Genomic DNA, 16,048 nt, shown 5'->3' with positions numbered 1-16,048 from the left:
TCAGCATCACCTTTTTAGCACATAGCACCACGTTGTTCAAGATTGCTTAAATCCTGATATTTGCTGCATCTAGACCAGAGATTGTGTGCTATAACCAGAGGTATCTCGTGGATTATTAGCAGGTAGAGCGTAGTTCTTTTGTAACCTATAAAAGCATACTTTACCTATAACTTTGACAAATCAAGTTTGAAACTGGTTCTCATCTGCACCTGAAGATTTTATAAATGCAGTAAGTTCTCTGAGTATTCACAGATAAGAAATCCATTTTCAAGACAATGGTCAGTGAAATGTCCAGATTAGGATATTTTTCAGATTAATTTTTGGGAATGTGGTTGCTTCCAGATATATGTGGAGAGTACAATTATACTTCTTAAGGAATGAGTGAAAGATATTAGGGCAATCACAAATAGAGGTTTAAAATTAGAGCATTACAATCTGGAGTAATGGAGTGCAAAGAAGAATGTTGGTATCGAATTGTAACTAAAGATATGTTTGGGGGTTATTGGTATCCTTAACATTTTTGTATAAGTTATTTGAATTGATATGGGATAGTAAAGTAGGAAAGTGCATCTTTGAACAGGGTTCCCCCAGTATTTTGGCAGGATTTGACAGGAGTTGCTGATGATATGACTCCAGGCCTTGGGATTCAGCTAGAACACATTCCCTTGCATGACCCCTACACATTACACTTAAGTTGAAAAATTAAATTGGGTTAATCAACGTTTAGGTAAGGCTACAGAAGAAATGTGTTAAAACAGCACTAGTGATATGAAAGGCAACTATTACATGTGGGTTGCATGGGGTTTTGCACCACTCACATCATATTGGATAGCTTAAAACATGCCTTAGCCGCTGTATGCCAAAAGCTGCATCAATCACATGTCAGAAAATAACTCTACTAGTGAGTGTGAAAGCCTGTTTCTAATATTAATTTACCTAATAAGACATTACAGCCGTATTTGTAAAGTGCACATGCACACAACCCAGTAGGTCTCGTGGTGCTGTTTCCAGATAATGGATGTTTATTGCTACTCAACTATGAATAATTATATCAAGTCACCTTTCAAATGAAATGAGACATGCCAGATATCAGGCTAATACGTCTTTGCAATTAAACAAAACAGAAGTGCGTTCTTACTGCACAATCTAAAGCACACTTTCTCCCAAAAAAAAGGCCTGCATAAAGAATAAAAATCACATTATCCTAACTCGAAGATAATCTGCTAGTTAATAAAAATCAAACTCACTATTGAACTCAGATTTTAGATACAAATTCCAGAAATGTTGGCTCTCCCTGCCTGATGGATGGTAGCCCAATATCCTGTGCTCTCCAGCTGTGAACCTAATTAGATTCCCCATTTCGGAGCAGGCCTAGACTAGGTATAAACAACCCTCATCATACCTGGCCTGGAGAACAATGGCCACCTCTGCAGCTGCACTGTGCTTTGATTCCTGGCAGGAAGACCAAAGTAAAGCACAAGAACTTCAAAAATCACTTTTCTAAGTAAAATTAGAAGTAGGGCAGAGTAGCGCTAACCCAATGGCACACACAAGTTCAGACAGAAACCTTTGAATGTATGCAATTTAAGCGAGCACAGAGACCTAGTGTAAGCCTGCCTTTGAAGTTTGCCTACTTCGAGCCAGGCTAGTTCTGCTTCCTCACAGGGGTGGGGGTTAGATCAATTTTAGTTTGTGATATATTTTTTTTTTAACTAGTGGGGAAAGAAGAAAGGCACTCTATTTGAATACGGCCTCCCAAGGGCAGGCTATTAAAGCTATTGCAGCCTGAACGGAGACCTGCCTTTTATTTTGAAACAGTCCTGAGTTGAGTTTTCTAGGACTATTTTGACCAGTGTTCAGAAGAATTGATACACAGATAGGAGTCTACCTTCGGAGCTGAGCAGAAATATGCTAAGGCCGACCACTGTTGGTACTTTTATTTCTTGGTGCTCTTACCACTGAAGGTGGAACACAACTTGACTTGGACTGGACCTAAAAGAAAGAGGAGAATTTGAATTTGCATTTATTTGAAAGGTGCTTTTGGCATAACTCGCATGCCTTTTCCAATAAGAACAAGTTTAATAAACTTAAATCAAGAAGCATGTGAATCATAATTAGGTGAAATCAATTTCAGAGTCAGTATAGTGGGTAAAATTATTTTTACAAAAAAAAGTTACTTTGTTTATTCAGATTCGAATCGGAATCTACTATGCTGTAGGGATCTTCAGTCTTCCATTAGTGTTTGTTTTCCAAAACTTAACATAGATTTATCTCAAAAGAGAAGAAACTACTTCATAATAGCTCTTATATCACAGCTCTTCACCAGATGTCTTCCAATGTGTTTCTCTGAGATGTTGCCTAATGCCAAGAAAGTAAACTCCTAATCGTTCTCTAGTTGATGTTCTTCAGAAGTGATTTAATGGCGTTAGCTCTCATCTTCTGGTAAGTTCAGCAGTGTAATAGCAACTGTACCAGTTGTTCTGTTTGTCCACATACACAGAGCTGTTGGCACTATATTTTTGTTTTTCAGGAGAGCCTTTAAGGGAGTGCCACACTTCTAGCTTGAGCAAGAAAGCCTCCTCTCTCTGTAATTGGTTAACTTGACCATGTTTCGTTCTGCATGCTTGGAGGATTGTAAAGCCCAGCATGACCTGAAAGGCGGAAGGATCCAAGGAGAGATAAACAAACAATAGAGGGGGGCCACGCAGCCTTCCTCCTGGAGCCAATAATGACCCTTGGCACTGCCACCCCACCCAGGGTCAGCTCCTGCAATGTCCCAGAGTGCCCACCCCTGGAACGTTGCAGTTTACTATGGCTTGCAAGCCATAGCAAGCTCTGCTCGGCTTCTGGTAAGGTAGAGCAGAAAAAATGCTCTTGCTTACCAGAAGCGGACCAGAATTGCTTTAGGACAGGCGGAGCTGCTTGTTCAGCAGTTCCCTCTGTCCAAAAGCAGTGCATGCTCCCGCAGGGGGCAGGGAGCCGGCAGTGACCAAGGGGCCTTCAGGCTCCCCCTGCAGTCACCAACTTAAGAAACTGGGTGCCCTGGGTGGGACCAGGACACCCAGTATTGCTGCCGGGGCCGTAATCGTCCTGGAAGGGCCCACTCCCCATTCTAAAAATACATGGTCTCGGGGATGGGGTCCCCAGGCCAAAATCGGCTCAGGAAAGGGGGGGGCATACGGCTCCCCTGCCCTTATAATAAAACAAATAAATAAACAAAAAGCTACCAGCATTACGCCGGAGTCCCCGCCCCCTTTCTGCACCACTCTGCAATCACGCCTCCTGGTGCGATTGCTTAGAGGACTTTGGAGGAAGCAGCCCCCTTTGTCCACCACTCTGCAAATGCGGCTCCAGCGCACTGCTGGTTGGGGGAGTAAGTCCTCTTGGATACTGAGAGCTCTTGGGGGGGTGGGGGGGGTTGGGGACCAGAAGCAAGCCCTCCTGTTACCTCCAGTAAGTCCGACACAGCAGAATTCCGGAGCGCTGCTGCTATTGAAAAAGCCATTGAAATTCTCTTAAAAAAACAAAGGTTACACGGACGATATAGTTAGGAAATAGATTTTGAAAAACCTTGAGCCTTAGAAATTCACTTAAAAACAAAGGTGAACAGGGTCGGTATAGTTAGGCTCAGATTTCCCTTCTACAAAACCAGTGAAATTCGGCAGTTATAGTTACCTGAACTAATTATAATTTACATCCTTGCAATGCACTGCTTATGACCGCACACATTACATCACTATTTACATGATCTGTTGCATCACTGATGACATCGTCCACAGAACTCGCACACCTACTCACACCTCCATACAACCTCTCGTATGCCAATTCACACACCCACACAACCACTAAAATACCCTTCACAGACTTATACCAGTGCTCACACACCCACTCACTCCTCCATAGAGCCACTCACACACCTACTCACTCACTCGTACAGCCATGCACACAACCATTCACTCGCACATACAGGCACTAGTACAACCAGTTGTCCATACAGCCAGTCACATAACCACACACTCACCCATACAGCTACTCTCACACCTACTTATTTACCTATAAAGATACACACACCCACTCACCCACACAATCAGCCTCTCAACACAGCTACTCACTCACCCATACAAGCCCTCACACACTCACCCATCCACTTAGATATTCATTCACACATCTATACAAGCACACATCTATACAAGCACTCATTCACACATCTATACAAGCACTCACATATCCCTGTGCTAACCCATTCAGCCCTTTACACACACTCACTCTCCAATACAGCCACTCACACACAAACTCACTTAACAAAACACCCACTCAAACAACCACTCTCACACAGCCATTTAGATACCCACTCACCCATACAGTCACTACACACCCACCCACTCACCCACCCATCGAGCTACTCACACTGCCACTGACACACCCACTCATTCACCAATACAGCCACTCATAGAGAATCTCACTCACCCACTTAAACACCCATACAGCCACTCACACACCCATACATACAAGGATAGATAGTCACACAGCCACTCACATGATATGTATTAAAAGTAGTATCCCTCATTAGTTGTACACCTAGTATACTACTTTAACTTTTGTAATACCCTAGTATATATGTTTAACAATCATAAACTCTTACAAAATATTTACGCTCACTTGATGGTGTCATAAGTGATGTCATCTGTAATGTTACTGACCATGTCATGAGTGATGTAATATGTGAGGTCATAAGCAGTGTATAGCGGGGGTATATGGTATAGTTAGCTCAGGTAACTATAACTGCCGAATTTCACTGGTTTTGTACAAGTGAAATCTGAGCCTAACTATAACGTCCCTGTAACCTTTCTTTTTTCTTTCAGTGAATATATATATATATATATATATATATATAGAGTTCATAATTTTTTTTTAATCTTTTCAAAGGAATGTCCCTGAAGCTACAGCGAATCATATTTCAGTTCAGCCCTGCGTGGTCTGATTCTTTTTTCCAGTTATTTGTGAACTCCAACTTGGAAAACAGCATTTACAACGCTGTTGTTACCACGCAGGTAGGTAACCCCGCAGTCATTACAACGACCGCTTTGTTACCACGTGTGGCTTTACATCGCAAGTCGTGTCTATGACTTGTGTTAGGTGGCGTGCAACAAAGTCCAGCGATGCCATCTAGCGCAAGTCGTAGAAACAACTTGCGATGTAAAGCCACGTGTGTAACGACCGCGTTGTAACCTACCTCGTGGTATTTGCTCGCGGTGTAATGTCATACATTCCTCCGACTTGGGTCTTTGATTAAAGTGTTCTTTCCAGGGTTTGTCAACCAAGTTGGAACCTGGCAGACCGGAGTCTTTACATGTCTTACTTTATTTGGCTCATATGCAGGATAGAGGAGCATCCAACTTTTGACTCCAAGGCAATGTAGGGAAACCTATGTGTAGTAAAAGTAGAGTGCTTCGGAATTTCCTTTCATGGCAGCCTATTTTGTTTGCCTTTCTATCCGGTCCCAAAGCTCTGCCCATATGACATTTGGCAATCCCCCTTGGCCTGTACCACTTAATCAATGTGTAGAAATTCTGTTTTCCATAGTTATAGGCCAATCTATGAATGGCGTTTAGAGAGGCTTTCGACTACTGTATAAGTGTTATGTGCTTTCCATGAAAGTTTACTTATGATGGTCAATTCAAGGTATGTGAACGAGTTTACTTCTTCCAGCTTAATATCACCACTCAATAACAGTTTCTTATATTTACGGGTTTTCTCAATGACTATGGGTTTTATTTTCATTGTATTTGTTGTCAAGCTGTTTTCATTACAGAATTCTTCCATTGCAATTAGTTGGGCTTGATGATGGAGTGTGTGTAATCAAGATGGAATCATCAGCATGTTGTAGGGTTGGTACTTGAAACCCCTCTATAGGTGTACATCTTGTGAGGCTTTAAGAATCTCAGAATAAAAATAGTTGGCGTACAGTTAAAACAGAAGGGGGCACGTAGACAGTCTTGTTTTACACCACTGGTGATAGCAAAACGGTTGTTGTGCGGGCTTTTATTTTTTAGCATGACTTGAGTCAGAAGTTGCATCAGACTGCTATATATGTATTGACAACAAAAGTCCAGGATTTAGGTCTATGTTGTGCAATTTTTTTATAACCGGTTTCTTGGCACCAGTTCGAATGCAGATATGAAGTACAGAAAAGCTAAGTTAAGTGACATCTTTTTGTTACTATATTTGCATTATGTGAAATAAGACAAAAATGTGATCAGCGATAGATGAGACTTTCCTGAAGCCACATTTATTGAAATTAGGATGGTTGCATTTGATGCCCATCACCATAAGTACCATCTTTGAGAAGAGTTTACAATTGATGTTGATTAAACCTAAAGGTCTGCAAGATTGTAATTATACTTTTAGACCTTTTGTTTTTTATAAGGCTACCACTATATTGCCTTGAAGGAAGGCATGTGTTTGATACAGCAGTCTCAAAGAATACTGGTATTAAAGTGTTTAGCCACTACCCTAGACAATGTTTGAAGACTTCTGAGGAGATAATATTTGGACCCAGTGCTTCTCTGTGTGAAATTGTCTAATAAGTGATGTCACACATTGACATTTTTATGTAGGTTGTCCCAGACTTTAGTTTTAAAACACTTTTCACCTTTGCAGGCTATCTGTAGAAGCCGGCTGTTTCCTGAGCCTTCCTGTTCCATGATACATCTAGTAGGTTCATATACCCAGGTATCTTCTGGGATGTAGCAATCCATGTTTCCTGCCAGACTAATATTTCATCTTCATTTAGAAAGTTCATTGATCAAAATCACCTATTTTGTGGGAGATACCAGCCACTTTACATGAGAGTAATGTTGTGTTCTTACCCCAGTTAATTTTGATGTTCTTTTGAATTTGTATAGTCCACTGCTAGTCAGTCATGCTTTACTCGGCTTGAATTTGAGTGATGTGTTTGACAATCAACTTGAGTTGTAGGTTAATCCGAAATGTATGCTCTGACTTACTGGACTCTTACACTTTCTTATTTATTATAACTGGCCAGTTGTTATGGGGTAGAAGGGAAAGTTCTTCTGGTTGATCTTCCTTTTCCTTTATCACTGTATGGTTCTTCTGATATTTAATGATAGATTGTTAAAAGGTAGTTGAGTGATCCACCATCTATGTACTACTGTTTGCTCTCTGTTTTGGTAAGGTATTTAGCTCTTGGATAGCTTTTTTATTTCTTACCAGTTATTGTTTTTTTCAGAAAAAGAGGTGGGAGAGTGGATTACCTTTTTGCAGGAAGTCTAACAGATTGGAGTTCCCTGTGCCTACCAGAATGTAGTCATTACTCACCCTTTTCTTGCTGTGTCCCTTCACTACTTGTAGATCATTTATATTAACAGTGATATATATATATAATGCCGCAGCTACTCCGGACTAAGCGAAGGGTTACTTGGTGAGGTCTCCCAACCGCACCACATAATACTCCACTTTACTACAACTTCCATTTGAGAGGCTTAAGTCCAAAGGCAAAGCTGGTGACTGAAATGAACCTTTAAGCTGTATCTGAACTATGCAACATCACAGTGGACTTGAAATGGCACCTAAGAGCTTGTCATCTGAACCCCATAGACTAACAGTATTATTGGCATCCCTTTTGATTCCAATGGGCACGTACTGACTTTTTCTTTAAAAATGAATGATTCTAGATCCCCTTTACCAAGTTTTGTTGTTTTGGTCTCTATTTAATTACTACATTTGCATTATCTTTATTAAAGGTATTTTGGTAATGTTACTATTTATGTTCATGACTTTCAATTTGACTAGGGCTGTTAAAATACTTGACATGCATTTTGTTTAAAGCTGGTTTGTTGGTCTTAGCCACACCTTCAAAGCGTGAGCCCAGAATTCCTCATTGAAGCCTGTGTTTTAGAATATGGGTTACCCAATGTGTGACTCTCCATACCTAGGTAATAATGCAGATTTTATATCTCATATCTAGTTAATAGTCCAGATTCTAATATTGTTTTACATTTTTATCATTATAAATTAGATGTTTGTGTTAATATTTAATATTTGTTCACAATGATTTTCCTTACTATTTGTTCTGAGGAAATTAGTTGTGGAAGCATACAATAAAGTGATCATTTAAATGCTTGCAACATCAGTATACTTTGAAGCTCTTGCCCCAATAGTCTTCTTTGGGCTTTGCGAGGTTTATCGTACTGACAGTAATTTACCCCGCTCTCAAACCAACTTAAGAAAATCATCAATCGCAATTGGCGTATTCTAAACAGTGATACCTTGAATATTCCAGCGCCCCGCTTTGCTTTCAAAAGGACGGAGAACTTGAGGGACCAACTTGTCAACACAAGACCTCGACCCACACAGACGACCAGAGAAAACACTCTCTGGAACCTTCCAGCTGTCAGAGGCCACTATCCATGTGGTTCATGCGGTGCGTGTGCCTCCACCCAACACACCAAAGTACTACAATTGGGCAATATTAGATGGGAACAACGCAAGCACACTAATTGTAATACCACGAATTGCGTATATCTGATTTCATGCCCCTGTACCCTCTACTATGTAGGGATGACGACCAGAGCGATCAAGAAAAGGATCAGTGAGCATAAAAGTACGATCAGACGAGCACGCTCAGCCACAAAATTGACTAACCACTTCTTGGAAAAAGGCCATCCTTGTGAAGCTATCCATTGGACCATTCTGGAAACAAACACCAACTGGAGTAGCGATTCCCTCTTCAGACAAGAACAACGCTGGGTCCATCGCTTACACACTGACACACTTGGCCTGAATGATGACATCCCTTGGTCAGAACTGTAGGGCTGGCCCACGGGACACCCACCCTGTACAGGGCCTGTCTCATCTGTATAAATATCCTGATCTGGTGGTTACTCGCATCTCTTAGAACTAATTGATTGGCACACCTATACACCACTTGAGACCCTGTCTACAACATATGAGAGGTGATCGTGTGACCCTTCCCCCCTATACCATCACTACCAGCCTCACTCGTTTACCGAGTTAGGCTGTGCACATTCTTTTGTCAACTACTTATGTCGAGAGCTCTATCACCTGGTATTGATATCATAACACAGATCACTACACAGTGCATGTACCTTGTTAGGATGAGATCTTTATCCACGAGATAATGTTGGTAACATCTAGCCTCCACGTAATTTACGTCGAACACCTTCTCCCCACGCATGCGCAGACCCAGTTCGCTATCTTCTACGCATGCGCGAGCTAACACTGGCTTGTATCACACACCACGCATGGGCGATTCGATCCCCTGTTACGCTTTTCCTCGCGTTTCACCGGAAGCAGGCACCTCCCCACTCTCACAGGTCCTGCCCCCTTAAATACAGTGAGTTTGTATCCCTCTACCTACCTACGAGCAGGCGTCTGGACCGGGCAGGTTTCCAGTGCCGTCACCTGAGCAACCCGTGAGTACTCTTCAGGTTCACCACCCGCCTCTCCATCCGCAGTAAGTCTCGACATTGCGAGTGCTGTTTTGTTGATATAATGACTAATGCCGCACATTTGACTTGCTCTTCCCCCACTCGGGCTCTGCTGTGTTGAAACCCGGTACTTGCCGCCTACAGCCCTAGAAGGTGTGGGCATCCAACGCCATTAGACTTATGGAGTAACTTTCACTCCTCTGCTAGGTAAACACGCATTCCCTACTGATCCGGTAGGCCCCTCTGTCTGTGTGAATTGATCCTTCTGATACTTGCAGCCTTGCGCTTTTGCGTGCGTGACAACAGCCCTGTGTTGAGTCTACGATAGGGTGACCTGGAGCGGGCTTGGTTGGCCTCTGTTACCGAGCCTTCCCGGCTTGGGTCCTAGAGCCCCCACCTCCCTCCGCACACCCACATACAGCCGACGCGGTGTGCTGTGCACGCGAACCTGATTTACCATTATTCAGTTTTCCTCTGCCTCCATAGTATGCGGACTGTCTGTTCTTTCGGTAACTGGTGCAAGATACAGAGACAATGATGCTCCGTATTTGCAATTGTAAAAGCTTGCACGGTTTTAACCCATGTTTTCTCTCCGCATTTTTTCTCTTTATTTTAGGTCAGTTTCAAAGGGGGCATAACCTACTCCTTTACTTACACATAACTTGTTTAGGAGATATATACTTTTTCCCCCCTCCTGATCAGCGGAAGGGCTAATACTACCCTACCCGCTGTATTTAGTCTGTGCACTTTTCACATTTCACCGTCACCCCTGGTCCTGAAGAAACGCCAAGGATCACTCTGACCACCCAAGGCGTGAAACATGTCGACCATCTTTAAAAGTTATCCAGACACATTACGTCTCTACAGATAACGACTAATCTACGGGCTTTTTAATATACCAAGGGTACCTCTTTATTAAATCACTATTTGTTCGGTATTCCTTAGGTATTTTTAACTCACCTCACACACACTATTTTGCACCGACTACTCTGGGACTCCCCTCCCACATACCCGCATGCACCCATCGGCAGTTCTCTAAAAGATCTCCGCCAAAGAGACCCTTCGGGGGACCCGTAGGGCATTGCCCCGCCGGCCCGACGAGGAGCAAACGCCCGATGATGAAGCATGACATCCTTCGGGGTGTGTGAGGGCAACAAGAGACAATTTTGTGTCCCCCCCGCCACCCAGAGTACCTTATCCCTGACCTAATCTCTTCTATCCCTTCATTTTAATATGTGGATCTTGGTCGCTCCTTGACCTGATTCACCTGGGAACAGTGCCTCTTTTTTGTGAGTAGTGATTTACAACAACCATTTTCTAGAAAAGTTTGTTAATTTTCTTTGTACTACTGAATCTTGTGAACTTGCCTGCCTTATTGCATGTAGTAATTCATTGTGATTCTGTTCATTTAGGTTTTAGGGCCAAGTAATGTATTAAGGTTATTTGTATTTACTTCCCCAAAGAAATAAGTGCCACAGTTAACTGTATAGAAAGAAATGTTTTCAATAAGTCTGTGCCTGAAAACCAACAGAATACATACAGTATGCTATAGCGTATCACTAATGACACACATCCTGCATACATTTTCACATCCAAACCACAGTAGTACCCCCCCATGTGCAGATTGAGATACCTATTGAGGCAGGAAAGTGCTAGAACTTCATCCATTTCCAACTATGATTTTAATGTGTGAATGGCATCCAAGACAAACTTGCTCCTATGATTGACAACCACATCATTTTTTAATTTCTGAAAAAGTAGCAGATCATTCAACCCACACACTAGGTGTCATGCTGCAAAACCATTGTAACATGTAAGTATCTTTTTTCTTAAATAGGCGTTGTTCACTTTCTCCTTTATTTGCTATGCTGAAGTTTGGAATACATACATACAATTTCTCTAAAATGATCTAGAAATATCCGTAATTAATTAAATGTCTAGCAATTAATTAATTAAAAGAGATGCATGCATGCATAAGAATATGAGCCATTGTGAGTTATCCGTGTTAGGTAATACATTTGAATGTTGGTTTATTAATTGGTTTGATTTTTTTCTCTTTCCTCCTTAAAGAACTCCTAATGCTGCAGTGCCTGAGGAGGAAGTAAATACTAACGCAGCGGAAAGTTCAGACAGCGAATCTTCGTTTAGCGATTAATACAAGTTAATTCAGCCCCCAATTCTTTTTGAGAACTGTGTAAAAATACAGCTGTACATTTTGCTGCAACGTGTATATAATTAAACTTTTGTTAACCATTATCTCAATTCCCAGCCACTTCAATACGAATCTGACTAATGGAGTATCTCTTTACTGCACAAAATAAATTTATCTTTGTAAAGTTACTTTTTCATTTCACATGGATAATGAAAATAAGGTGCCTTAAACAAAATTTTGTGATGGTTGGTCCCTGTATCCTGAAACCATGATTACAAATATTTGTAAGTACACCACTCTTATTTCTTAGCAACTGTTGTGTTCACCCCAATATCACTGAGGTCACACCCGATAGATTCTTTAAGCCCCAAAAAGAGTGTGTCCTTTTCAGAGAAAATTGAAGCTTTCAGGCGTCTCTCACTTCCTCTTTTTCGAGTTAGGCTCTGTTAAACAGGGAATGTTAGTTGCCAGACCTGTCTGAAAACTCCTAACTTATAGTCATCATGATTCTTACCTTGTCCCACGTGCACCAGCTCCAGTGACAGAAGAACTGTTCACCAGATCAGCGGCCGCGCAGGACTCTTCTTTGAGCATCATTGATGAGACTTTCTTGAGGAAACTGGTTCTATTTATTTATTTGGGGGTAGGAGGGGGATGGTGTAAAGTGCACTCTCACTCCAAATGGAATCTCTTGGCACTGAGAGAAGTTGCAGCTCAAAGGTGAAAATAAGAGCTTATAGTATTGAGAATGACTGTTGGTGGAAGGTGTTATGAGAAAACACCCTCCCAGTTATGTCCTGAATGAAACTCAAAGGTTCTCTGTTCCTACTACTATCAGATATACAACCTTTGCTTATCTCCGCAGCACAAGGAGTCTATCTGCTCAGTGTGTAAGGTGTTCAAATGCAAGAACGCCTTTCGCCACTGATGGTATTCAGGTAGAGGAAAGACCAAAGCATAGGAAAAGGAACTCCCATTACCTTAGAATGACCGCCATGTATAGACTCCATTCCACCGCACTCACTCGAGGTGCTTGAAAATGCCCTAACCTCTAGTTTCGACCCACCCCCCCAGAGTTGAGCCACAAGAGGTTCCAACCCAGTGGTGCTGGAACAATTTTACAGCTGAGGGTGCTGTGCAGTAGCATCAGCTCCCTAAAATTATAGGGGTTCTAAAAAATCCAGGTGTCGCTGCAAGAGCGTGTGCAGCAAAGGAGCTGAAAACTTTAGATCGGGAGAATGTGTTTGTGGGAGGGAGTGAGGGAGGAAGGTAAATGAGTTGGTAGTCTGAGACACTTTTGCAAAAGTCTGGTTCAGTGGTGCTTTATGGCTCAATATTCTTAAATATAGAAATACATTTGTTTTCTGAAGATGGAGATACTTGCAATAAACTATTAATAAAAGGGAGCAGTTTTACTTTACCCAAGGGTAAAGTAAATGTGTATTGGTTTGTTTTATCACCGTACTTCAAAACTTCCCTGCCACCATATTCACCGGTTCCTAGGCCCACATTAAAATAAGTCTTATTTTGTAAAAAATATTATTTAAAAATAAACTAGTTTTTTACGGTGTTGCTTTTCATGTGCCTAATTCTTTTATTCTCCATAGGACTAGATCACAAGAGTGATAAACTGTTATAAGCAAAGGTCATCTTCTTGAAGACATATATTGTAATCTCAAATATATAAGACCATTGACCTTTCACTGATCTGGAACAAACTGATAATGTTGAAGGAAATGGAAATTGAATGAAAGGCCTCCTTATTCTCTATTATCTTTCTGACCTGCCTCCAAGTGTGGAGGTGCTGCAGCACCCCTAGTTCCAGTGCCCCATACCGCCCCTAACCTTCAGCTCCAGGCTGTGAGGTTCGAGGCTCCATGCTGTGAGATCTTTCAGCCAGATAGACCCCCTCCACTCCTGGAAATCCTCTGGCAAAGGGCACTGAACTTTGGCATCCATCCATGCTGGCTCGACCCTGAACCTGTGAAAATGTATTGTCTGAGCCGAAACCAGAATCAACGCCGACTCGGAGGCCCACCCGAAAACTATCTCCAAACCAGGCATTGACTCCAAAATCGGACTCGGCTGAAACCCCTTTCACCTTCGAGCCCACTGAGGGCCTGACATCTGGCAGCAATAGATTTTCATTCTCTCACCCACAGGGAAAATCTTAGTACAGCTATCACTGCAGGACCAGCCCCACTCACCTTACATTCCCAAGAGTGGGAGAGGGGGCTTTTCATTGAGGAACAAATATTGGAGCAACTACAGTCTTTTCCGATTCCTGAAAGGGTTGGGGGCAAGACCACCAATCCACCGCCGGAACCCAGTATCCTTAGGTCTCACAACTAGCACCTCCTATTCTTTCCACATCCTCCATCACCATTGTTCTTTTCTAACTCTAACCACACTGGCTCAAATCAAGGAAGCTCTTGTAATCTTCAATATCTGTTACCCCGATCGAATTGGGATGATCCTTGGGAGGATTACTGTGTTGATCCCAAAATGATTCTAACCTAAACCCATACCTTGTTAAGCCCCCCCCCCCCACCCCAATATGACTCCCCTGCCTACCATGCAGTTACACAGAAGGTGGCACAGCACCACAATGTTAAGGAGGACAATGATTTTTTAGGTTGAAACCCTCCCTAAAATGGAGAGGTTTGTCCAGTACCTGCACATGCTAAAAAGCATGGTGAAATGTATGACAGACAATTTCAGGAACTCCGTCAGGATTAGAGTAGTCACCCTGCAGCTCCTCTGGATAAGTAGAGCAAGAAAATCTCATGACCACCCTGCAGGATGCCATTCCACTGCTCTGCACAAGGGATCGTATGATGACCCCAGATTTCAAGGATGCATACTTCTACATCCTCATACTTTAGGCTCATCATCACTACATGCGCTTTGTGGTAAGTAGCCAACTCTACCAATTCAAAGGTCTACCATTTGGGTCACAACAGCACCTAGCATATTTACAAAATGTCTAGTGGTCATAGTTTTGCACCTGCGCAGAAGCGCTATCCAGGTCTTTACTTATCTAGATAATCGGCTGGTCAAGAGCTGCAGCTGAGGGCAATGCGTAGCACACACTCTGACAGCTGTGTCATTGCTATACCGGCAAGGTTTCACTGTCCATGCCAAAAATGTCACATTGTGGGCCCCAGCAGGTCCAGGCCTTTCTAGAGTATGTAATAAATTCTGTCGCTGGGAAAGTTTACCTGAACCAAGAGAGAATGATGGCATTCCAAAGGCTTCTGTTACTGTTTCAGACTCTTCATCCTCTCACTGTAAGGATTTTAATAAATCTGTTGGGGATGATGGCTTTACGCATCGCGATAGTGCTGCACGCAAAGCTACTTATGCATCCACTACAGGAGTGGTTAGGGAGGCATTATCCGTAAGCAGAGGGTCAATGCAAAGATCTAGTTTTGGTACAGCCCAGGACACAGCACACACTCCTCTGGTGGAACAACAAGATCTTGTTGCTTAGCAGGACTTTTCTAGACTTGCTACTGCAGGTGATCTTTTCCATGTCCACATCTCTTATGGGGTGGGGAGCACATCTCAACTACGTGATTGTGCAGGGTATCTGAATGCTATAACAACAGAATTGCAACATCACATACCTGGTGCTCCTAAAAATCAGTTCAGCACTCAGAGCCTTTTACAGGCTTATACGAAGGAAGGCCTCGGAAAAATGGACATTACTGCAGGAAGCAGAAGAAGCGCAGGACTCACTCATCCCAGCTGCCAGATGTAATCCAAAAGATTTTGGCATGGGACCGTTCAGAATCACATTCAGCTCCTTGCGGAGCATCTGTCGCATGTGGAGAGCAACATTGCGGACAAACCTGTTGTTTTCTCCCTGTACAAAGGGACCATTCAACATTTTCTCTGCCTGTGTCTGCCATGCGTCCCATACTGACAAGCTACAAATAAAACAGCATTTCCTAAGGAATCATTTGATCGTTCTTTGAGCATGACTGAATCTGCTAATTTAAGAGTCTGTATTCAAAGAATCTTTACAAAAGTACATGAAGGATAATCACAGTAAGCGACATCAATTCAGTTGCTCCCAGTGACAGTGAAGTGTAGGTGCAATTGAGTGAACCATACATAGATAAACAAACCTTATAATTACATTATTCTCAATATATACAGAGTCCCCGCCCGCAAGACACATAATTTATCATAAGAAACTCCATTATTAGAGCATTTCGGTTTCAATTGCCAGACAATGATATGGATGGATCCTAAGCAGTTGATGTTTCGACCCCCTTATGATAAATCACACAGTGTCTTCAATAGGACAGTAGAAAGTAGCAAACTACCAGGCAAAAAGCTACTATCAGTGAAACCCTTCCACATATTAAAGTCATTAGAGTGTGTCTATGAGAAAACATAGTCTCACCTGGCCAGAAAA

The 16,048-nt window shown here is 42.3% G+C and overlaps 1 protein-coding gene across 1 annotated transcript in view; it reads left to right on the top strand.

The window, feature by feature from the left end:
* The window catches only part of WASHC3 (WASH complex subunit 3), a 126,950-nt gene extending 113,750 nt beyond the window's left edge, over positions 1-13,200 (top strand). The window contains exon 7 of the mRNA XM_085653226.1: positions 11,541-13,200. Coding sequence (XP_085509352.1) covers positions 11,541-11,625 — 85 coding nt within the window. The 3' untranslated portion in view covers positions 11,626-13,200. The remainder of the gene's footprint in view (positions 1-11,540) is intronic.
* The last annotated feature ends 2,848 nt before the right edge of the window (positions 13,201-16,048 follow it).

This window comes from Triturus cristatus, chromosome 4_1 (assembly GCF_964204655.1).
Source record: "Triturus cristatus chromosome 4_1, aTriCri1.1, whole genome shotgun sequence".
NCBI classification, from domain to species: domain Eukaryota; kingdom Metazoa; phylum Chordata; class Amphibia; order Caudata; family Salamandridae; genus Triturus; species Triturus cristatus.
The sequence above is the reverse complement of the archived record's forward strand: the minus strand, read 5'-3'. Positions and strand labels throughout refer to the sequence as shown.